This window comes from Ranitomeya variabilis, chromosome 6 (genome assembly GCF_051348905.1).
Source record: "Ranitomeya variabilis isolate aRanVar5 chromosome 6, aRanVar5.hap1, whole genome shotgun sequence".
Classification (NCBI taxonomy): domain Eukaryota; kingdom Metazoa; phylum Chordata; class Amphibia; order Anura; family Dendrobatidae; genus Ranitomeya; species Ranitomeya variabilis.
In genome coordinates this window covers 249,914,365-249,939,034 of record NC_135237.1, presented here as the reverse complement: position 1 = coordinate 249,939,034, position 24,670 = coordinate 249,914,365, and the positions used below count along the sequence as shown (strand labels likewise).

The 24,670-nt window shown below is 45.2% G+C and overlaps 1 protein-coding gene across 1 annotated transcript in view; it reads right to left on the bottom strand.

Moving 5' to 3' along the window:
- EPB41L4B (erythrocyte membrane protein band 4.1 like 4B) overlaps nucleotides 1-24,670 on the bottom strand; it is a 1,243,532-nt gene that overhangs the window by 56,064 nt on the left and 1,162,798 nt on the right. Inside the window, exon 23 of the mRNA XM_077269578.1 lies at nucleotides 4,757-4,825. Within this exon, the coding sequence (XP_077125693.1) occupies nucleotides 4,757-4,825 (69 nt within the window). The remainder of the gene's footprint in view (nucleotides 1-4,756; nucleotides 4,826-24,670) is intronic.

Genomic DNA, 24,670 nt, shown 5'->3' with positions numbered 1-24,670 from the left:
TGAGTGAGAAACGAGATCAAGCAATAGGAGAATACCAGTAGGGGTCGTGCTGTAAGACCGGAGCAACATCCTACTGAGGCGCACTACCGGCGGCCGGAACGCCGAGGGAGTATTTCATTAGACAGCTTCAAGCAATACTCTAAACAGCGGCAGGACAGTCAGTCTCAGGCGGGCTGTCTCACCTAAATCACCTATGAAGTCTTGGGAGGCAAATGCGGGAGAGGGGCGTCTCTAGGGTCCCGGAAGAACTCCAGGCCTACCCGACAAACGGGTGCCGTTCTAACTGTAACATCAGGAAGGGACGGAAGATTAGCAGAAGATCAGTTAATCGAGTTGTGAGGGAACACGAGAAACAGACACAACGGTTGTGGGGGACTTTCCGTAAGCATAGCAGGGAAGGACTACAACACATAGCGCTAAGAAGGAAGGCACCGATTTCCACCTGTGAAGTGAACTCTGGAGGTGCCATTGGACCGGCCGGACTTGCGCAGCCTGGTGAACCGTATTCTGGACTGAGGACTCAGAGATCTCCAGTAAAGAGGTAAAGAGACTGCAACCTGGTGTCCTCGTTATTTACCGCGACCTGCACCCCACAACTGCACCACCAACATCCACACCTATCATTCACTGTGCGCCCCACGGCAGGGTCACGGGCCGGGGCCTAGCCGCCGTGACAACCCCAGAAGCAGAGACTCAGAGGCCCGGTACCGGGTACCCCTCGGCCCTGCGGCAGTGGGGGCGCTACACTACATCTCTTAGCCCTAGGGGACGGGCAATCCTGGGTACGCTCCTCCTGCTATTTATTCAGCATTTCCTTTGTGTTGTCACCATTTTTCCCTCCTTTCACTTGGTTTTATTACCATCAATAAAATATATTTTTGCATCATACTTGGTTTGACCAGTTATCATCCTTTCTTTGTGTTGGTTTCATATATCAGATGATAGGTCTTGTGGGTCTTTGTCACGTATGGTACAGATTACTGCAATATTATGTGCTACCATGGTGATTAGCCATATAAGTTTGTATTTTCGTGTCACATAGAGACTAGCGGTAGAAGGGCAGAAGGTTTTATTGCTTCCCCTATCAACGGGGCACCTAGTCAGCGTTATCCCACCTATGGACACAGATGCTGAAATCCTACTTCTACTCGGCAGAGACAATTTAAGGATACATAAGGTCCACCAAAAGTGTAATGTTCCTGACTACACCCCCTATGCCCAGAAACTCAACTTGGGGTGGGTAGTCATAGGAAATGTATGCTTGGGCCAAATGGAAGTCTATTCCTTTAAGACCTACGTACACCGGGATGAACGCACTACTTTCTGCAAACCATGTCCTCCTCACTACGAGGTGAATAAGAAGCCTCCAGATTCCGTATAGCTGCCTGATATAATTCTTTCTCCGTATGCAGATGACTTGTGAAGATTGGTGTTTCATATAACTAAGGATGACAACAAAGTAGCCCCGTCAATGGAAGACAAAGAATTTGTAAGGATAATAGACAATGAGTTCCTTAAGGACGAGACTAATCACTGGGTCCTTTGCCTACCCTTCCGCGCTACCAGGGTAAGACTCCCAAACAATCGTGAACAAGCCTTGTCCAGATTCAACTCTCCAGCGCACACTAAGCAACAAACCGGAGATGAAAGAACATATCGTCACCATTATGAGCAAAATATTCCATAATAACCATGCAGAGCCAGCGATTCCCTTAAAGGAAAACGATATACGATCCACTGAGATTCGTAGCACCAATTACAATACAAGGTAAATCCCTTCTAAGACAGCTTTCCGAAACCATCAAGGACTGGGATGCCCCACTCCCTCCTAATAAGGAACCAAAATAGAAAACCTGGAAGCAGTCTTTGTGGGCCTTTAGATGAAATCCACATACCGAGATGCTACGCAGGAATCTCACTTGCTGCTAAGCACCAGGACGGAACTCCATGTGTTCTCGGATGCATCCACGGAAGCCATTGCAGCTGTTGCTTACCTGAAGGTGACAGGATCAGACAATTGAGATCATATTGGGTTTGTTTTCGACAAGGCTAAGTTGGCTCCCAAGCCTGACCACACTATTCCCAGGCTTGAACTCTGTGGGACCGTGCTTGCAGTAGAACTCGCAGACTTTATTCAGCATGAGCTGGGCACCAACATAGATGACGTACAATACTAAAGTGACAGTAAAGTTGTCTTAGGTTAGATCTACAACCAAACAAGGTGCTTCTACGTGTATGTCAGTAACCGCATCAAGGAGGTCTTTCAAGCCTGAACAGTGGCACTAAATGCCATATGAACTTAAGCCAGCCAACCATGCCACTAGACCTATGCCTATAAATTATTTTGCTAACTCGTCTTGGCTTTCAGGTCCAAAGTTTCTGCTGGAACAGAAGGAAAGTGAATGTTTCCAGGAAGCCTTCAGCATCCAGGATCCGGATGATGATCCAGAAGTCTGCTCCGAGGTCAGTGCTCTGGCCATGAATGCTAAACCAACCTCCAGCCTTGGATGCCAGCACTTCGAACGCTTCTCCAATTGGATGAAACTTATCAAGACTATTGCAAGGTTAATCCACACTGCTAAATCTTATCATAACCCACATGGAGACAAAGACTGTCATGTTTGGCACATCTGCCATAAACCGCTCTCTGCTGAGGACATTTCTCACTGCAAGTCTTTCATAATACGTTATGTCCAACAGAGTGTATTCAATACTGATTGGGAATGCTTAAAACACAAACAACAGATCCCTCTGAAAAGCCCCATTGCCAATTTGAATCCCATAATGGACAGCTTCGGTTTGTTGAGGGTCGGTGGTCGATTAGATCGAGCCAAACTAGGGGTTTCAGAGCAACATCCTTGCATCATTCCCAGTAAATATCACACCACCGATCTACTAATCCGGCATTCTCATGAAAAGACCGAACACCAAGGCAGACAGATCACAGAGGGCAAGTTCTGGTCTGCAGGACTTTGGATCATAGGTATGAAAAGACGTGTAGTGGGATCACTACATCACTGTGTGCAATGTTGCAAAACCAGAGGAAAACAGGTGCATCAACAAATGGCTGACCTGCCCTCTGACAGGTTGACTGCTGAACCGCCTTTCACCTATGTTGGCCTAGACATCTTTGGACCATGGATGGTATCTGCACACAGAACTCGAGGCGGTCATGCCAACAGCAAACGTTGGGCCATACTATTATTTGCATGACTGTCTGTGCCATTTACATAGAGGTGATACAATCTATGGACACATCCAGCCTGAATAACGCTCTTCGGTGGTTTCTAGCTATCAGAGGACCGGTGAAACAGCTGAGGTCAGTGGAAGCAGCTTCATCGGTGCATGTCGAGAGCTGGATATTGACATCAAGCCAATTCAAGATCAACTGGCAGAAAGAGGTTGCACCTGGATCTTTAATTCGCTGCATAGTTCTCACATGAGAGGTTCCTGGGAAAGGATGATCAGGATCTCTTGAAACATCTTGAACTCTATGCTTATGGACAAAAAGTCTTCAAGACTTACGCATGAGACCTTGGTTACTCTTCTGGCTGAATTTTCCACCATAATCAACTCAAGACCCCTTGTCCCAGTATCAATGGATCCCGAAATGCCGACCATTCTCATGCCACCTACTCTTCTTACCCAAAAGAGCAGGAACCCGCTAACAGTCAGTGGAGAGTTTACTCATGCAAACATCTACCAGAAGCAGTGGAAACGTGTAAAATACCTCGCTGATTACTACTGGAACCAGTGGAGAAAGGAGTATCTTGTGGTTTTGCAAGGAAGAAGGAAATGGCAACAGAGCAAACCGAACTTGAAAGAAGGAGACATCGTGTTAATGAAGGAACAACAAGCTCAAAGGATCGACTGGCCTATGGGAATCATTACAAAGACTTTCCCTAGTCAAGAAGGTAAGGTCCGGAAGGTGGAGCTAAAGGTCCTTAGGAAAGGAGAGCCTAAGTCATTTCAGAGGCCAATCCACGTGCTCGTATTGATACTGCCGATCGAGGATATTCCAGTAGGATTAATGATGAGCAGAATACTGCAATAGTACTTTGTTCATTGGATTGCAGATGGGTCAGAGATAGTTTGGCCTAGTGCGGCCTCTCTGATCCGAAGATGGGTTTCCTTTGGTTTAACTCAAGAACTGACTTAAAGACATTCGTCTATCTCATTTGAAGCTATTATTGCATTGTGTGCATGTTTTTGTTTGGTTTTAATTTTTAGGTTGTTGGACTTTATTTCAAGGACATTAATATAGTGAAATCCCTTATGGAATTTCAGACAGGGAGTTTGCTGTTCCTTGTAAGTTATGCTCTTCAGTTTCTCCTTTTGTTAGTATCTGGAGAAGTTACTGTATAACCATCGTATGTTGTATGTTCAGATTTACAAATTAACAAGTCTGGATTGCACAATCCCTGGTGTGCATCATCTCTCTGGACGCTGAACAGCATTGGTCCTGTCTGGTCTGTATGGAGGAAATGGAAGTTACGAATCTCTCACAACCCCTATTAATCAACCACACCTCCATTTGCCACATGTGGGGACAGAATAGTTTATAGAATAAAAGAGCAATTTACATTGTACTCAAAAATATACCTATAAAGAGAAAAATCAGACAAACTGAAAATATTGCAGTGGTTTCTTAATTTTTGCCAGAGCTGTATCTTCACTTAGACACGAAGAAGATGTATGAGCAACACCATTATACAATCAAAAGGATAGCTTTCTGTTATAGACAAATCTTACTTACAGGGTATTCTTGCACAGTTGCATAGGGGTCACAAAATGAAGTAGATGGATCATCAGGATATGTCTTTATCTTAAAAATATAAAGAAAATGCGTTATTCTTAAATTAGTAATACATATAGTTTTTTTTAAGAACAAAAATGAAATGTGCTTGCAGCAAAAATGGCAAAAATGTTAAGTAAACTTTCAATATATTTTCTGCTTACTACCGGTAATTTCTACTCATATTACATAACTAAGTTGGAAAATGCTACAAGTTTGCAATTGATATTGCTTGAAAAATACATCATGATTAGTGATGGGCAAGCACTAAAATGCTCGGGTGATCGTTGCTCGGGTCAAGCAAATTGGAATGCTCGGGTGCTCGACCCGAGCAATGAGCCCAATGTAAATCTATGGGAAACTCGAGCAATTTATCGCGGCCCCTTTGTGGTCTGCAGATGGACTAAAATTTGCGGAAATCGATGGGAACACTGATCAAATGACATGGGAACAGCATGGGGAAGACCCGTGGATGCATTTCTGACTCCGAGGTCACTGCTGTTAACAATGTTGTCAGAGTCTTACGCCACTATTACAGGCGCACAATAAAACATGCAAAAACTAAACTGAAATGGATTTTCCTGGGAAATATGTAAAGGAACATCCTTTCCAGGGTAATGATTTGTATGTATGGCAAAATAAACAACCCAAAACAAAAATTCTCCTCCACCACTTGGGATATGTTCACACGTAGCGTTTTTGATATGTTTTTCAACTTTAGAAGCTTTCAACCAAGACAAATGCATTCACTGGAAAATGTCACTTTACAACCTTAACTGGCCATGTGGTGCGTGACACATCATCAGACACATCCTGTTTCATTTATGAAGGATGGACTAGCAGTCAGCCCTCACTCTTCTTAGAGAGCTTTGTTGTTCCCATTATTAAACAGTGGGTCTCCTATACTGTTGTTGCATATGCAGTAAGTGGCAGGACTGCCCCAAATTTTGATGCACACCAATAGCCCTTTGAAGAGACATACAGGATGGCCACCTGAAAGCAATGTTCCCATTATTAGTAAGTTGGTACTCCCATACTGTTTACCCGTGAAGTGAATGCAAGGCCTTCCCCAAATGTGGACGCACCCCAATAACCCTTTCAACAGATGTACAGGATGGCCACCTGAAAGCAGTGTTCCCATTATTAGGAAGTTGGTACTCCCATTGCCCATGAAGTGAATGTAAGGCCTTCCCCAAATGTGGACGCACCTCAATAACCCTTGTAACAGACATACAGGATGGCCACCTAAATTCCATTGTTATGAAGTTGATACTCCCATACTGTTTGCCTATGCAGTGAATTGCAGAGTTGAGGTTTAAGATCCTGCAGTGGAGAATTGCAGTGTTGAGGCTGAAGAACCTGTATTGGAGAATTGCAGTGTTGAGGCTGAAGACCCGGCAGTGAATTGCAGTGTTGAGGCTGAATAACCTGCAGTGAATTGCAGTGTTGAGGCTTAAGAACCTGCATTGGAGAATTGCAATGTTGAGGCTGAAGACCCAGTAGTGGAGAATTGCAATGTTGAGGCTGAAGAACCTGCAGTGGAGAATTGCAGTGTTGAGGCTGAAGACACGGCAGTGGAGAATTGCAGTGTTGACCCTGAAAAACTTGCAGTGGAGAATTGAACTGTTGAGGTTGAAGACCCAGCAGTGCAGAATTGCAGTTTTGAGCTTGAAGAACGTGCAGTGCAGAATTGCAGTGTTGAGGCAGAAGACCCAGCAGTGTAGAATTGCAGTGTTGAGGCCGAAGAACCTGCAATGGAGAATTGCAATATTGAAGCTGAAAAACCTACAGGGGAGAATTGCATTGTTTAAGCTGAACAACGTGCAATGGAGAAATGCATTTTTGAGGCTGAAGATTCTTCAATGGAGAATTGCAATGTTGAAGCTTTCCAGACGTTGTTTGAAAGGGTCGCCGAGAGGGAGAAACTCCCGCCAGAGCAGTGGACAGAGGTACTGGTGCCATACTAGACAAGGGAACCCAGAAAGCATACCATGATTTAGCTTTGCAGGATGCTAAAGAGTACGGCAAGCTAAAAAATGAAGATTCTTGCACGCTTGGGGGTAACACTGACTATCAGGGCACAGCGGGTTTACCGTTGGGTGTATCACTAGGACAAACCACCGCGCTCCCAAATGTTTGACCTGTTGCACCTGGTACAGAAGTGGATGCAGTCAGAGTTCTCTATGTCTGCGCAGATGGTAGAACGGGTGATGATGGACCAGTTTGTGCACTCCCTGCAGAGGCTCGTACACATTTGGGTTGCCCAGGGTGATCCCCGGAATGCCGATGAACTGGTCGGACTGGTCGAGAGATACCATGGGATGGAAGGTTCCGTGGGAAAGCAGGGCGGAGGGCTAAAAGGGGGTGGGGGGCCCATATTGTTTGCTTATGGCCACAAATTTGGACACCCCACAAACCCCTTAGAAGAGACGTGGAGGAGAGCCACATAAAACAATTTTCCCGTTATTAGGAAGTGGGTCTCCCATACTGTTTGCCTATGCAGCGAATACAAGGGCTGGCAAAAATTTTGAGTCACTCCAATGCCCCTTTGAAGAGACATAGAGGGAAAAAAGTTTCCTATTATAAAGCAGTGGGTCTCCTATACTTGTAATGCCTATACACTAAGTGTAGGGGCTGACAGACATTTACCCCTGGGGGGTATATATGAACAACATGCTAGATAAACATTATTTTTTGGGCATCATAAATACCCTTTAAAAAAATTATGTAGGTGTTGCATCACGGACCACGGTTACCCTCGTGATCTAGTGGTGGTGGATGAGGAGGAGGAGGACAACAGCAAATAGCCAAAATCAGGAAGCATATACCCACGTGTGGGTGTCAAGAGGTGCGTGGGAATAGATCTCCCCAAAAAAGACACTGGATTTGAGTTTATGTTACGCTGCTATCATTCGGTGGTGTACAGAAGTCTGGCCCAATCCACCTGGAATGGACCCTCTTGCTATATGCAATGAAGTCTGCCACATACACTGCCTGCCTACCTAGCACTGATATCTATGCACTTTGATTAGTCCTCAGAAGGTCTGTTGGTTTAGATGGATTTGTGTATGAAAGATGGTGTACCCACACTAACTAAAACAACACCAAATCTGTCCCTATCTCTACAGCAACTATCCCTACACTGCCTCTGGAGCAGACTGTGATGAGCATGGCGGCGGCAGGTCTGATATAGACCTGATGACACTGTGCGGCCAGCCAATCACTGTAATGCCAACCAACATGGCTGCGGCATTACAGTGTGTGGCAGACAATCCCTGGATGTTGATTGGCTCTGCAAAGAGCGCCAAACATGCAGGGCGGGGACCCGAACTCCCTCTGAGCAACTCTGGAAATGCTCAGGGCTCGCCAAGCATCTCGAGCAGTGAGATGATTGGGTGAGCACCGAGCACTTCCGAGCATGCTTGCTCATTACTAATCATGATGTAACATTAAAGGGAATCTGTCAGAAAGATAACACCCCCAACCGCACATCAAACTGCATGTATTGGAGTGCAGGTTATTGAATCTGCTGTTTAAATCTATTGGCACCTTTATATTTTCTATCTATTGTTGCTTTCCTGAGAAATTAGCTTTTTCATTAAGATGCAAATGATTTATTAACCCCTTTACCCCCAAGGGTGGTTTGCATGTTAATGACTTGGCCAATTTTTACAATTCTGACCACTGTCCCTTTATGAGGTTATAACTCTGGAACGCTTCAACGGGTCCTGGTGACTCTGACGTTTTCTCATGACATATTGTACTTCATGATAGTGGTCAATTTATTTGATATTACCTGCGTTTATTTGTGAAAAAAACGGAAATTTGGCGAAAATTTTGACAATTTCGTAATTTTCCAAATTTGAATTTTTATGCCCCTAAATCACACAGATATATCACACAAAATACTTAAAGGGAACCTGTCACCCCCCCCCCCAGGCGTTTTTAACTAAAAGAGCCACTTTGTGCAGCAGTAATGCTGCATTCTGACAAGGTGGCTCTTTTAGTTCTGGTTGCTGTAACTGCCGAAATAATCAGTTTTGTAATTTGGCCTAAATACCTTTTCTTCAGTCAAGGAGGCAGGCCTTTCCCCCCTGCTTCGGACGCCGCACAGCCGTCACTCAAATCCTCTTGGCGATGGGCGCCGCCTCCTCATCGCTGGTTTGAAATGAGCCGGCGCCTGCGCTCTTTTCTCCTGCCTTGTTTATTTATTTAGTTGTGCCCAAAAAAATCAAGGCCACATTTAGATCAGTCTGTTATCTGAGGCTGATAGCTGGTGTATCCGTGGTGAAAAAAATCGTAGCTTCGCAGGCATAAGTTTCATAGTTCTGTCTGCTAGTCTTGTTCCACTCTTTTTTTTATTTAAAAAATTCTCCAAACCCCCCCCCCCAAAATTATACAGTCTGTTATGTCAGGCAGGCTGAGGCCTTGTGTATCTGTCGTGGAAAAATCATAGCTTCGCAGGCATAAGTTTCATAGTTCTGTCTGCTAGCCTTGTCCCACTCTTTTTTTTTGCTATATTATCCAAAAAAAACCCACATTTTTTATACAGTCTGTTATGTCAGACTGAGGCCTGTTGTATCTGTGGTAGAAAAATCGTAGCTTGGCAGGCATAAGTTTCATAGTTCTATGTGCTAACCTTGTTCCACTCTTTCTTTTAACTTAAAAATTCTCCAACCCCCCAAAAAAATTATGTGGTCTGTTATGACAGGCTGAGGCCTTGTGTATCTGTGGTGGAAAAATCATAGCTTCGCAGGCATAAGTTTCATAGTTCTGTCTGCTGGCCTTGTTCCACTCTTTTTTCTAATTTTAAAAATTCTCCAAACACCCCCCCCAAACATTTATACAGTCTGTTATGTCAGGCTGATACCTCGTGTATCCGTGGTGAAAAAAATCGTAGCTTCGCAGGCATAAGTTTCATAGCTCTGTCTGCTAGCCTTGTTCCACTCTTTTTTTTAAATTCTTCAAAAAACAAAACATTTTTTCATACAGTTTGTTATGTCAGGCTGAGGCCATGTGTCTTAGGACTGGCGGAAAATAATAATTAGAGAGGATATGAGGTGCGTTCGTAGTCCGGGGTCCACCGTGCAGAAAGGACACCTGCTGCTCGGTAATGGCGGACTAGATGGGGGCATAATGTGAATACGCACACGAGTTAGCTTCATCTGGTATGAAGAAAGCGAACCCTGTTGCGTCACAGGGCCACGACAGCGCACAGAGAGAGCAAGTAAAGTGTCACAGAACTCTGTCCCAAGACATGGGGAAAGAGTTCCTCTAAACCTCTTACGCTCAACACCGCTACTGTGGTGTCAGGGATAGAACTGAACTAATAATTTACCGCACAAGAGTGAGTACAATGCCGCTCTGGCGGACACCACTAACTACCCTAATTAGGGCCAGGAAAGTGCACTAAGCGCACGGTGCCACACTGGCGGTCGCTGCTGAGAGACCCTGAATTGTGTGCTGGATGTGCAGAGTAGCACTGTCTGTGGCTAGGTAGCTTCCACCATTCGTGAGCAGGCAACAACACTAGGGATGGGAATGATTTGGAACACGCACGCACGCACCTTTTATAGCAGTAGCGCTCCGGGACCTTCCTGATGGTCCAATAGGAGCCGCAACAGGACTTGAGCATGTGACCCCTGACCTCCAATGGGAGGTCATCCCGTGGACATGCTCAGTATGGGAAAAGCAGGACTTAGTCCCACAAAGGCCTGCTCGCTGCTGATCAGTGCTGGCTACAAAGGCAGAGCTTGGAAAGGAAGCAGTAACCATTCGCACAGTATCAACTTGAGCCAGATGCTGGGACCGAAGTCTCCGCTGAGCAGGTTCCACTGTGGCTGGAGGAAAATGGGAGACCACAGCGGAGATTCCCCCTGTGCAGCGGCGGGAACTCGACACCTAACCTTTGTGTATCTGTGCTGCAAAAATCGCAGCTTCACAGGCATAAGTTTCATAGTTCTGTCTGCTACCCTTGCTCCACTTTTTTTTTTTTGTTTTAAAAATTCTCAAAACTCCCCAAAAAATTATACAGTCTGGTATGTCAGGCTGAGGCCTTGTGTATCTGTGGTGGAAACATCGTAGCTTCGCAGGCATAAGTTTCATAGTTCTGTCTGCTAGCCTTGCTCCACTCTTTTTTTTTTTTTTTTTAATTCTCCAAAAATTCCAAATTTTTTTATACAGTCTGTTATGTCAAGCTGAGTTCTGTTGGATCTGTTGTAGAAAAATAGTAGCTTCGCAGGCATAAGTTTCATAGTTCTGTCTGCTAGCCTTGCTCCACTTTTTTTTTTTTTTTTTTTAAATTCTCCACCTTCCCCCATAAAAACATAAATAAAAATTATACAGTCTGTTATGTCAGGCTGAGGCCTTGTGTATCTGTGGTGGAAAAATCATAGCTTCGCAGGCATAAGTTTCATAGTTCTGTCTGATAGCCTTGTTCCACTGTTTTTTTGTACTCATTTTTAACCCCTTTCTGACCTCGGACGGGATAGTAGGTCCGAGGTCAGAAGCCCCGCTTTGATGCGGGCTCCGGCGGTGAGCCCACATCAAAGCCGGGACATGTCAGCTGTTTTGAATAGCTGACATGTGCCCGTAATAGGCGCGGGCAGAATCGCGATCTGCCCACGCCTATTAACCAGTTAAATGCTGCTGTCAAATCCAGACAGCGGCATTTAACCGGCGCTTCCGGCTGGGCGGCCGGAAATGAGCGCATCGCCGACCCCGTCACATGATCGGAGGTCGGCGATGCTTCTACATTGTAACCATAGAGGTCCTTGAGACCTCTATGATTACTGATCCACGGTAGCTGTGAGAGCCACCCTGTGGTCGGCGCTCACAGCACACCTGGTTTTCTGCTACATAGCAGCGAACATCAAATCGCTGCTATGTAGCAGAGCCGATCGCGTTGTGCCAGCTTCTAGCCTCCCATGGACGCTATTGAAGCATGGCAAAAGTAAAAAAAAAAAAAAAGTAAAAAAAATTTGAAAAAAATGAAAAAAATATAAAAGTTTGAATCACCCCCCTTTCTGTTGTGAATTCCGTTCTCGAACTCCCTCCTGTGGTCATGAATGGTACTTCGGTGAGTTCTGTCCGTGGACTCCCTCTGGTGGCTGTGAGTGGAGCTGCTGGTTCTGAGATTCCTTCCCCACCTGCCCTCGTTTAGGGCTAGGCTGGATTCTCTATTTAACTCCACTCAGATCGTTACTCCATGCCAGCTGTCAATGTTCTAGTACTGGTTCAGATCTCTCCTGGATCTTTCTGAGGACCTGTCTACTCCAGCAGAAGCTAAGTTCCTACTTGTTCATTTGTTACATATGGTTTTTCTTGCTAAGTTCTAGTCCAGCTTGCTATCATGAAACTGCCTGGCTAGCTGGAAGCTCTGGGGGTGCAGAGTTGCACCACCGCACCATGAGTCGGTGCGGGGGTATTTTTTGCACACTCTGCGTGGTTTTGTAGTTTTTTGTGTTGACCGCAAAGATCCCTTTTCTATCCTCAATCTGTTTAGTTAGACTGGCCTCCCTTTGCTAAAGCCTATTTCATCCTGTGTTTGTGATTTCCTCTTAACTCACAGTCAATACTTGTGGGGGGCTGCTTTTACCTTTGGGGAAATTTCTCTGAGGCAAGTGAGGCTTTGTTTCCTTTCTTTAGGGGTAGTTAGCTCTTAGGCTGTGAAGAGGCGTCTAGGCAGAGTCAGGCACGCTCCACGGCTATTTCTAGTTGTGTTAATAGGAGTAGGGTTTGCGGTCAGCAGAGTTCCCATTTCCCCAGAGTTCGTCCCGATTCCGTGTTTAACTATCAGGTCATTCCTGGTGCACCTAACCACCAGGTCCATAACACCTTTCGCCCCAATCAAAATAAATCAATAAAAAAATCAAACCTACACATATTTGGTATCGCCGCATTCAGAATCGCCCGATCTATCAATAAAAAAAAGCATTAACCTGATCGCTAAACGGCGTAGCGAGAAAAAAATTCGAAGCGCCAGAATTAAGTTTTTTTGGTCGCCACGACATCTCATTAAAATGCAATAACGAGCGAGCAAAAGAACGTATCTGCACCGAAATGGTATCACTAAAAACTCCAGCTCGGCATGCAAAAAATAAGCAATCAACCGTTCCCAGATTATGAAAAATGGAGACGCTACGAGTATCGGAAAATGGCGCAATTTTTTTTTTTTAGCAAAGTTTGGAATTTTTTTTTCACCATGTAGATGAAAAATAACCTAGTCATGTTAGGTGTCTATGAACTCGTACTGACCTGGAGAATCATAATGGCATGTCAGTTTTAGCATTTAGTGAACCTAGCAAAAAAGCCAAACAAAAAACAAGTGTGGGACTGCACTTTTTTTGCAATTTCACCGCACTTGGAATTTTTTTCCCGTTTTCTAGTACATGACATGGTAAAACCAATCATGTTGTTCAAAAGTACAACTCATCCCACAAAAAATAAGCCCTCACATGGCCAAATTGACGGAAAAATAAAAAAGTTATGGCTCTGGGAAAGAGGGGAGTGAAAAACAAACACGGAAAAACGGAAAATCCCAAGGTCATGAAGGGGTTAATTTTTGCCAAATTTCACATACAAGAGAAAAAAAATTATACAGTCTGTTATCTGCGGCTGCAGCCTGGTGTATCGGTGGTGGAAAAATCGTAGTTTCGCAGACATATGCATCATAGTTCTGTGTGCTAGCCTTGGTCTCTTTTTTTTTTTTCAAAAATTCACCCCCCCAAAATTTTTTTATACAGCCTGTTATGTCAGGCAGAGGCCTGGTGTATCTGTGTTTGAAAAATCGTAGCTTCGAAGGCATAAGTTTTATAGTTCTGTCTGCTAGCCTTGTTCCACTGTTTTTTTGTATTTAAAAAATTCTCCAAAAACTCCAAAAAAAATGTATACAGTCTGTTATGTCAGGGTGAGGCCTGTTGTATCTGTGGTGGAAAATGGTAGCTTTGAAGGCATACTGATCAGATATAATTTTGCTCCAAATAAATACATTTGTGTTGAGTTTTTGAAATAGTTCAGTAGTCTATTTAAAAAGGGCAAGGCAAGTGGCCAGGACAGGGAAGTGAACGTGATGCTGATGGTGCATGCAGAGGACGAGGCCGTGGCCAAGCTGAAAGTGGGCCACAACAAAGACCCACATCTTCTCGCTCGACGTTCCTGTCCCAGTTTCTAGGGGATTGCAGCACACCAGTATTAATAATAATAATCTTTATTTTTATATAGCGCTAACATATTCCGCAGCGCTTTACTATTGAAGCCAGAGCAGTGTGAAACGGTTGTTGGTTGGATAGCTGATAATGCTTCGAGTCACTTAGCCGCCACCACCACCATGTCTTCCACATGGTCAACTCTGAGTAGCCATGAGTGTGGACTGAATATTCCTCACCCTAATCCTCCTTCCTCACACCATGCTGAGTGCCCTGAGACAACTGATCCCGCACTTGGACACTCCGAAGAGCTGTTAAGTTTTCCCTTTCAAAATTCCAGACTCTCGGCCAGTCAACTTGAAGTGGGGCCAGATGAGATCGCATGTAACGATGCTCAAAGCTTTGACCAGCCACGGTCACACAAAGGCGATGGTGGGAAAGTGTCACAATAGGTGGACGATGATGAGACACAATTGCCAGAAAGTCAGGAGGAGAAGCAGGGTGTGGATGTGGAAAATGAGGTGGTGGATGACCTAGTGACTGACCCAACCTGGCAGGAGGAAATGCAGAGCGAGGACAGCAGTACACATGGGGAAGGAGGCATATCATCCCAACAGGCAGGAAGAAGCAGTGTGGTGGCCACAGACAGAAGGCGTGCATCCATTCCCTGTAACATAAACATGAGGGAAGTTGCCATTCCAACTGTTAGATCTTCCCGAGTCTGGATATTTTTTAAAGACTCTGCTGATAACCCCAAACAGGCCATTTGCAGCACCTGCCATGCTTGCTTCAGCAGGGGTAGCAAAACTACCAGCCTGACCACCACCAGCATGATAAGTCACATGGCAGCAAAGCACCGGACTTTGTGGGCCGAACCAAGGCTCAATGAACACTGTCTGCAGGTGACACCACTGATTCTTCCACTGTTTTGTGTAGAAGCCAATCCCCAGTCAACCGTGCATGTGAAGATGCCTCTAGCCCTGCACCTGTTGTTGCCCATAGTCAAGCAGCACCATCATCAAGCCCGTCTACATCCTTGTCCCAGCACAGCCTTTAGTTGGCTATACCCCAGTCATTGAAACGCAAGCGGAAATACCCAGCCAACGCCCCACAGGACACAGTACTAAATTCTAACATTTCTCTTCTGCTTGCGCTCAAAATGTTGCCTTTTAGGCTCATTGAGATGAAAGCTTTCCGCAACCTGATGGCAGCGGCCGTTCCAAGGTACTCGGTCCCTAGTCGCCACTATTTCTTCCTGTGTGCCGTACCATCATTACACCAGCATGTGTCCCACAACATTACCCGTGCCCTCAACAATGCTGTTACAGGGAAAGTCCACCTAACGGACACGTGGACAAGTGCTTGTGGGGATTGACGTACATCTCACTGACAGCTGTTGTGAACTGTGTTTCTGGGCTCCCTCTGGTGGTCACTAACGGTATTGTGTTAGGTATGTCTTGTTGCAGGCCTGAGCTCCAGCTGTGTCGTTAAGCAGCGGGTGTTTCCTATTTGAGTCTCCTCTGGACTCAGTCTCTTGCCTGGCATCGTTGTATCCAGACCTATTTGGTCTCCTCCGGATTCCTTTCAGTATGCCTCATGCAAGAAAAGCTAAGTCTGTTTTGTACAATTTGGATCGTTTGCATTATTCAGTGTTTTTGTCCAGCTTGCTTTACATTTGATTTTTGACTCGCTGGAAGCTCTAGGGGGCTGATATTCTCCCTCCACACCGTCAGTCGGTATGGGGGTTCTTGAATGTTCAGCGTGGATGTTTTGTAGGGTTTTCTGATAACCGCATAGTCCACTATCTAGTTTCTGCTATCTAGACTATTGGGCCTCACTTTGCTGAATCTAGTTCATCTCTACGTTTGTGTTTTCCTCTTGCCTCACCGTTATTATTTGTTGGGGGCTTTCTATATCTTTGGGGTTCAATTTCTCTGCAGGCAAGCGAGGTCTTATTTTTTCCCTCTAGGGGTAGTCAGTTCTCCGGCTGGCTCGAGACGTCTAGAACCAACGTAGGCACGTTCACCGGCTACTTTTAGTTGTTTGTGTTAGGATCAGGTATGCAGTAAGCCCAGTTTCCACCTCCCTAGAGCAGTATTTACATTTTTGCTATCTTGCCGGAATATCAGAGATCCTCTGCCATTGGGATCATAACAGACAGCACACTTGGTTAACAATGGAAGCTGGGACCCAGTCGGACCTTGGGATGGGACACATCCTCCCCACAGTGAGGATTGTGGGCCCTACGTCAATCAGGTTTGCCCCCACAGTCTACAGCTCCTGCACCTCCTTCTCTTCTTCCTCTTCAACCTCCATCTCTGAAATCAACACATCAGTCAGAAGCTGGAAGCACTGCAGCACTGCCTCAGCCAAGCGGCAACAGGCTGTCCTGAAGCTAATCTGCATAGATGACAAACAATGCAGAAGAGTTGTGGACAGCACTGAAAGAGCAGTCCAATATTTGGATGACACCGCTGAACATACAACCAGGCATGGTCATGTGGGACAATGGCCAGAACCTGGTGGCGGCTCTGAGGCAAGGTGAGCTCACACACGTTCCTTGCCTGGCCTATGTGCTTAACCTCGTGGTTCAACATTTTCTGAAAAGTTACCTGGGGCTGCCGAATCTGCTAGTGAACGTACGCCGTCTGTCTGCCCATTTTAGAAAGACAGCTACAGCTTCAGCCGCCCTTGCCGTGCTTCAGCAGCGTTTGCAGCTTCTAGCTCACCGACTGGTGTGTGATGTCCCCACACACAGGAACTCTACCCTGCATATGTTGGAAAGGATTTGTGAGCAAAAGAGGGCAGTTGTTGACTACCAACATTAACAAGGTCGTCGATATTCAGTTCAGACTCCACACATAAAACCTCAGAAGTGGACATGGATGTCAGACATATGTACCATCCTACAAAACTTTGAGGACTGCACCAAGATGGTTAGCGATGATGACGCCCTAATTAGCTTCACCATCCCGCTTCTCAGCATTCTGAAAACCTCTCTGCTCACAATTAAAGAGGATGCATTACAGGCAGAGCATGAAGACATGGAACAAGGAACCATACAGGGGGATTACACTCAGCCCAGCCTCAAGTCTTCCCAACACGGATTGGTAGGCAATGAGGAGGAGGAGGAAGAACAGGAGCTACTTTCATGCACTATAGACAGCACTACAAGCACAGCTGTCATACTGTCTGTTCAGCAGGGATGGCCTGAGGACAGAGAGGAGGACGATGAGGACAAGGAGGAGGAGGGCAGCATGATCAGTCGTCCTGTTGGTGAGGACACAGAAGTCTTGCCTGTTAGCAGTCTGGCACGCATGGCTGACTTTATGTTGCGCTGCGTTTCACGTGACCCTCGCATTATAAAAATTTTTGGTGACACTCATTACTTGTTGGTGACACTTCTAGACCCACGCTACAAGGAGAACTTTCAATCTCTGCTGCCAGAGGCAGAGAGATGTACTAAAATGTTGAAGTACCAGAGGGCCCTTGTAGCGGAATTACTTAGAAAATTCTCATCTGAGAACGCTGGCAGCAGACATCAGAGTTTGTTGTACAACCAAGGAGTCTAAGCAAGAGAGACAGAAATACAATTCAGCTCATGAAGGGGAACAATGGCAAAGTTCTGGGGCAGTTTTCTCAGACCCTCCAATAGTGCCGGCACAGAGGCAAGGAGTGCTGTCACAAGAAGTGCAATGTTTGGGAAGATGCTGAGGGAGTACCTTGCAGATCGTACAAACGTCCTCCGTGATTCCTCTGTGCCTTTTAATTACTGGGTATCCAAGCTGGACACGTGGCATGAACTGGCTCTCTACACCTTGGAGGTCCTGGTCTGCCATGCTGCTAGCGTTCTGTCAGAGTCAGTTTTTAGTGCGGTTTGTGGAATTATAACAGATAAGCGCATCCGCCTTTCAACTGAAAATGCTGACAGGCTGGCTCATAAAAATGAACTAGGGTTGGATTTGGCAAGATTTCTGTACACCACCAAGTGAAAACAGCGAAACATAACCTCTAATACATTCTCTTTTTTGTGGAGGTGTATTATCATGCACCTCTCCCCAACCACACATGGCTATCCGCTTCCTGATTTCGTCTGTTTGGTGTTATCCTCCTCCTTATCCTCATCCTCATCATCCACAACCAGTACAACACCAGAGTGAACGTATTCCGTGACGCAAAAGTCACTCAATTTTTGTGCAAGGGTGTTTTTATGATGCCTGTTAATAATTAGAAACAAAAATAAACTCCCCCAGGGGGGAATTGTCATCAAAATGAGATGTACGTATATTTTTCCCATTTATTCTTATATATTCCAGTTTTAATATCTCTGCACCGTCCTTTTATGACACGGTGTATACCTCTACAATACGAAAATATCTAAATACTATTATATAAATATTTTTTTTATATCCCTGTCTCTGAGCTGTTGCTAGGGACAAACATATCTCGTTAGACACAATCTGGCATCATATATATGAACCTGTGTTCGCCATTCCCTTTTGTTATTTACTTTCATCGATGGATTCACATCCTTTTTTTATTTCAGCATTGATTTATCTTTATGTCTCCTCTTTCTCCACCACTAGATCACCAGGCTTAACCTCTTCTGTGCCGCTACAGGCAGTCCAATTTTTGGCAAGGGTGTCTATGATGCCCATAGTATTTAAAAAAATGTGTAAAAACGGATTCGGTAGCCGGAATCGTTCATTCACACATCCGTTTCATGCGTTTTTTGACGGAAACGTTGCAGGGGACGTTTTTTGTGTCCGGCAAAAAAGCCTGAAGGGACGGATCCAGCACAAAACGGATGAAACGCATGTCCTTCAGGCACAATCCGGCGCTAATACAACTCTATGGGAAAAAAACAGATCCGGCGTGTAAAAAAAACAGATCCGTTTTTTTCCGGATTTGCCGGATTGTGCCTGAAACAAAAAACCTGATGTGTGAAAGCAGCCTTAACGTGTTGTGTGCTGCTACAGGAAGACCAATTTTTGCCAAGCCTGTCTAAGATGTCCATAAATGATTTTTAAAAAAGGTATCCCCCATGGGAAAATGTTTCTCAGCCCATGCACTTTGTGTATGGGCTTTACAAGCCTAGTAGACCCGCTCCTTATCATTGGGCCTAGTTTTTAATTGTGCTAGTTGGGCAGGGGAGTCCATGTGCACATATCCACATAACTGCAAGGCTTGCAAGCACTGTATGTGAGTGTATAGATCTCCCTGCATACATCAAAAGGCTCCATTACTGTCTGCTGCTGCTGCTTATTTTATATATACCTAAATGCAGTAGTTATCCGTGGGAATTTTTATTTTTTATTTTTAAGATTATACCTGCTCATTTTCTTATAAAGCAATCCATAGTCCCCTTTTTTTACATTTGCTTGGTCACGCTGCAGACTACAGCCAGGTCATTGCAATACAAGAGCGTGAAAATATAACTTTTTACCTATGTTGGGGGGAACCCAGGCATCAGATGTGAGTGGGCGTAACAATCTGTCCTTTTTTGAGGGGTACTAGCTAATATTTTGTAGTGTCTTATAACATTATTGGACACCATTTTGCTGCCCCAAAAAACTTTAGCTGGCCCTCCAAAAATTAGCTGCAGTTTATAATTATCTCTGTATGTTGTACACCACACGCATCGCATATCATTGCGCTAAATATCTTAAAGTTTTAGTACTCCAATTTTATTTTTGGGTGTCATAGCTAGTGTTGAGCATTCCGATACCGCAAGTATCGGGTATCGGCCGATATTTGCTGTATCGGAATTCCAATACCGAGATCCGATATTTTTGTGGTATCGGGTATCGGTATCGAAACAACATTAATGTGTAAAATAAAGAATTAAAATAAAAAATATTGCTATACTCACCTCTCCGACGCAGCCTGGACCTCACCGAGGGAACCGGCAGCGTTGTTTGCTTAAAATTCGCGGGTTTACTTCCTTACGTGAAGTCCCGGCTTGTGATTGGTCGCGTCGCCCATGTGGCCGCGACGCGACCAATCACAGCAAGCCGTGACGTAATTTTAGGTCCTTCAGGATTTTAAAATTACGTTCTGGCTTGTGATTGGTCGCGTCGCGGTCACATGGGCGACGCGACCAATCACAAGCCGTGACGTCACGGGAGGCTGGACACGCGCGCATTTTAAAATGCGCGTGTGTCCTGCCTCCCGTGACGTCCCGGCTTGTGATTGGTCGTGTCGCCCATGTGGCCGCGACGCGACCAATCACAGCAAGCCGTGACGTAATTTTAGGTCCTTCAGGATTTTAAAATTACGTTCTGGCTTGTGATTGGTCACGTCGCGGTCACATGGGCGACGCGACCAATCACAAGCCGTGACGTCACGGGAGGCAGGACAAGCGCGCATTTTAAAATGCGCGCGTGTCCAGCCTCCCGTGACGTCACGGCTTGTGATTGGTCGCGTCGCCCATGTGACCGCGACGCGACCAATCACAAAGCCGGAACGTAATTTTAAAATCCTGAAGGACCTGAAATTACATCACGGCTTGCTGTGATTGGTCGCGTCGCGGCCACATGGGCGGCACGCGACCAATCACAAGCCGGGACTTCACGTAAGGAAGTAAACCCGCGAATTTTAAGCAAACAACGCTGCCGGTTCCCTCGGTGAGGTCCAGGCTGTGTCGGAGAGGTGAGTATAGCAATATTTTTTATTTTAATTCTTTCTTTTACACATTAATATGGATCCCAGGGCCTGAAGGAGAGTTTCCTCTCCTTCAGACCCTGGGAACCATCAGGGATACCGTCCGATACTTGAGTCCCATTGACTTGTATTGGTATCGGGTATCGGTATCGGATTGGATCCGATACTTTGCCGGTATCGGCCGATACTTTCCGATACCGATACTTTCAAGTATCGGACGGTATCGCTCAACACTAGTCATAGCCAACTTTTTAACAAAATTTTGGTGTGCCAAAAAAAAGACCACATTTTGATCAGTCTGTTATCTCCGTCACCCACCTGGTGTATCTGTGATGTAGAAATCTTCTGTTTGCAGGCATACTTTGCATTGTTTTGTCTGCTAGCCTTGGTGTACTCAGTATTTATTGTTTTTTGTTTTTTTTTAATTAAAGAAAATGTATACAGTCTGCTATGTCAGGCTGAGGCCTGGCGTTTCTGTGGTGGTAAAATCATTGCTTTGCAGGCATAAGTTGCATAGTTCTGTCTGCTAGCCTTGTTCAACTCATTTTTATTTAAAAAAAAAAAATTTCAGAAAAAAAAGGACAGTGTGTTATGTCACGCTGAGGCCTGGTGTATCTGTGATGGAAAAATCTTAGCTTCGCCGGCATAAGTTGCATAGTTCTGTCTGCTAGCCTTGTTTGAATTTTTTTTTAAATCAGAAAAAAGAAAAAAAATGTATGCAGTCTGTTATGTCATGCTGAGGCCTAGTGTATCTGTGGTGGAAAAATCGTAGCTTCGCAGGCATAAGTTGCATAGTTCTGTCTGCTAGCCTTGTTCAATTCTTTTTTATTTTAAAAAAAGATTAAAAAAAAATGTATACAGTCTGTTATGTCATGTTAAAGCCTGGTGTATCTGTGGTGGAAAAATCGTAGCTTCATAACTTCCATAGTTCTGTCTTCTAGCCTTGTTCAACTCTTTTTTTCAAAAATTCCCCAAAAAAGTCCTCGACTTCAACCAACACCGCCCAGTTCATCTTGATTCGCGTTGCTGTGTGATCTCCGGGTGTAAAACAGCAGCCAATTATTCATATCCATCATAGGCCTGTTTCACACGTCAGTGGCTCCGGTACATGTGTTGACAGTTTTCTCACGTACCGGAGACCCTGACTCACGTAGACACATTAAAATCAATGTGTCTCTGCACATGTCAGTGTGTTTTCACGGACCGTGTGTCCGTTTGAAAAACATGGAGACATGTCAGTGTTCGTGGGAGCGCACGGATCACACGGACCCATTAAAGTCAATGGGTCCGTGTAAAACACTTACAGCACACGGATGCTGTCCGTGTGCCGTCCGTGTGCCATGCAGGAGACAGCGCTACAGTAAGCGCTGTCCCCCCAGCTTGTGGTGCTGAAGCTGCCATTCATTTCTTCTCTCCAGCAGCGTTCGCTGGAGAGAAGGAATGAAAAATCATTTTTTTATTTTTTTTGTGGTTAAAATAAACTTCCCAGCAACCTCCCCCCTCCCACCCCCTGTGCGCCTGCGCCTAAAATACTCACCCAGCTCCCTCGATGCTTCCGCTCAGTGCCGCAGCTTGTCCTGTATGAGCGGTCACGTGGTGCCGCTGATTTCATCACTGTAATGAGCGGCACCACGTGACCGCTCATACAGGACAAGCTGCGATGCTGAGAGGAAGCATCAAGGGAGCTGGGTAAGTATTTTATTTCCATTGGGTGGGCGCACAGGGGGTGGGAGGGGGGAGGTTACCGGGAACTTTTGTTTAACCACAAAAAAACAAAAAAAACAATGATTTTTCATTCCTTCTCTCCAGCGAACGCTGCTGGGAAGAAGGAATGAATTCCGGCTTCAGCACCCAAAGCAGGGGACAGCGCTTACTGTAGCGCTGTCTCCTGCACGGTCCGTGTGGTACTCAGTCAGCACACGGGCGGCACACGGCTGCCGCACGTGTGCCACACTGATGTGCCACGTGAGCACATGGACAACTCCGGTACCGATTTTTCCGGTACCGGAATTATCTGGACGTGTGAGACTGGCCATAAAGAGACAGGGAAGCTTATGCCAATAAAAAACAATTATATTTTATTAATCAAAAAAAATTAAAACCTGTAGAACAATATTGCAGTCAGTGGGAATATATGCAGAATATACTGTCTGCACTCGATATACACCAAAATACATATATGAAAAAACCAAGTGGTATACAATGACATCCAGTGCCCAAGATACATATACTAATCAAACTAGTGATACATGCTTGTTAAATAATAAGACATTACAAAGACCGAAGTCTTAAAAAAAGTATCTACTATATAATTGTCTAAGGGTCACTTCTGTCTTTCTGTCTGTCCTTCTGTCTGTCTGTCTTTCTTTCTGTCACGGATATTCATTGGTCGTGGCCTCTGTCTGTCATGGAATCCAAGTCGCTGATTGGTCTCGCCAGCTGCCTGTCATGGCTGCCGCGACCAATCAGCGACGGCCACAGTCCGATTAGTCCCTCCCTACTCCCCTGAAGTCAGTGCCCGGCGCCCACTCCATACTCCCCGCAGTCACGGCTCACACAGGGTTAATGCCAGCGGTAACGGACCGTGTTATGCCGTGGGTAACTCACTCCGTTACCGCCGCTATTAACCCTGTGTGACCAAGTTTTTACTATTGATGCTGCCTATGCAGCCTCAATAGTAAAAACATCTAATGTTAAAAATAATTAAAAAAAAAATAAAAAATCATTATATACTCACCTTTCCCGCTCCTCGCGACGCTCCGGTGACCGCTCCATGCAAGCGGCAGGTTCCGGTGCTAAGGATGGTATGCGAGAAGGACCTGCCATGACGTCACAGTCATGTGACCGCGACGTCATCACAGGTCCTGCGCGCCTGCGTGAGAAGGACCTGCCATGACGTCACGGTCATGTGACCGCATTGTCATCACACCCTGGGACTGGAAGCTGCCGCCTGCACCGCACACAGGCGACAGAACTACAAGGGTACCCTCGGAAGGTGAGTATATGTTTATTTTTTATTTTTTAACCTGTGACATACATGGCTGGGCAATATACTACGTAGCTGGGCAATATACTACGTGACTGGCCAATATACTACGTGGCTGGGCAATATACTACGTGTCTCTGTGCTGTATACTACGTCACTGTGCAATATACTATGTGGCTCTGTGCTGTATACTACGTAACTGGGCAATATACTACGTCACTGGGCAATATACTACGTCACTGGGCAATATACTATGTCACTGGGCAATATACTACGTAACTGGGCAATATACTACGTCACTGGGCAATATACTATGTGGCTGGGCAATATACTACATCACTGGGCAATATGCTACGTGGCTGGGCAATATACTACATCACTGGGCAATATACTACGTGACTGGGCAATATACTACATCACTGGGCAATATACTACGTAACTGGGCAATATACTACGTGGCTGGGCAAAATACTACGTGGACATGCATATTCTAGAATACCCGATGCGTTAGAATCGGGCCACCATCTAGTATTTATATAAGACACATCACTGCTTTAAAAGATCAAATACCCACAAATGGAAGCCTAAGTAAGCTATTTATAGCAACCCTAATAAGAATGTATGAATATAGGGCACAAAATATGGCCAAGTGGACAAGTAAATACTAAATGCTCCTATGTAAAGAAATGGGTGCTATAAAATATAATTGTTTTTAGTGGCATAAGTTTCCTTGTCTCTTTATGATGGATTTGTGTATTTATGGAAGTGCTTTATATTTAGGATTATAATAGGTGTCAATTATTCATATCTCGGGGGCTGATCAGGATGGGACCCCTCTGCTCTTGCAACCAATCAGCAAACTGTGGATTATATTCAGAAGATTTGTCTTTTTTGCACGATTTATTTCCAGAGGTGTGATTCTCCCTTCGAATTGTAGCAGTTCGGTATCTAAATTCAGCCCCCAGTCACGTAGCTCTATCTGAATGCTCTCATCCTTGTGTATGTCGTTCATAAACTTCCCAACTTGCCGCTCCCTCTGTTCTGGTGGTAAGCGGGTGTGAACGGCCAGGTCTTTCATGA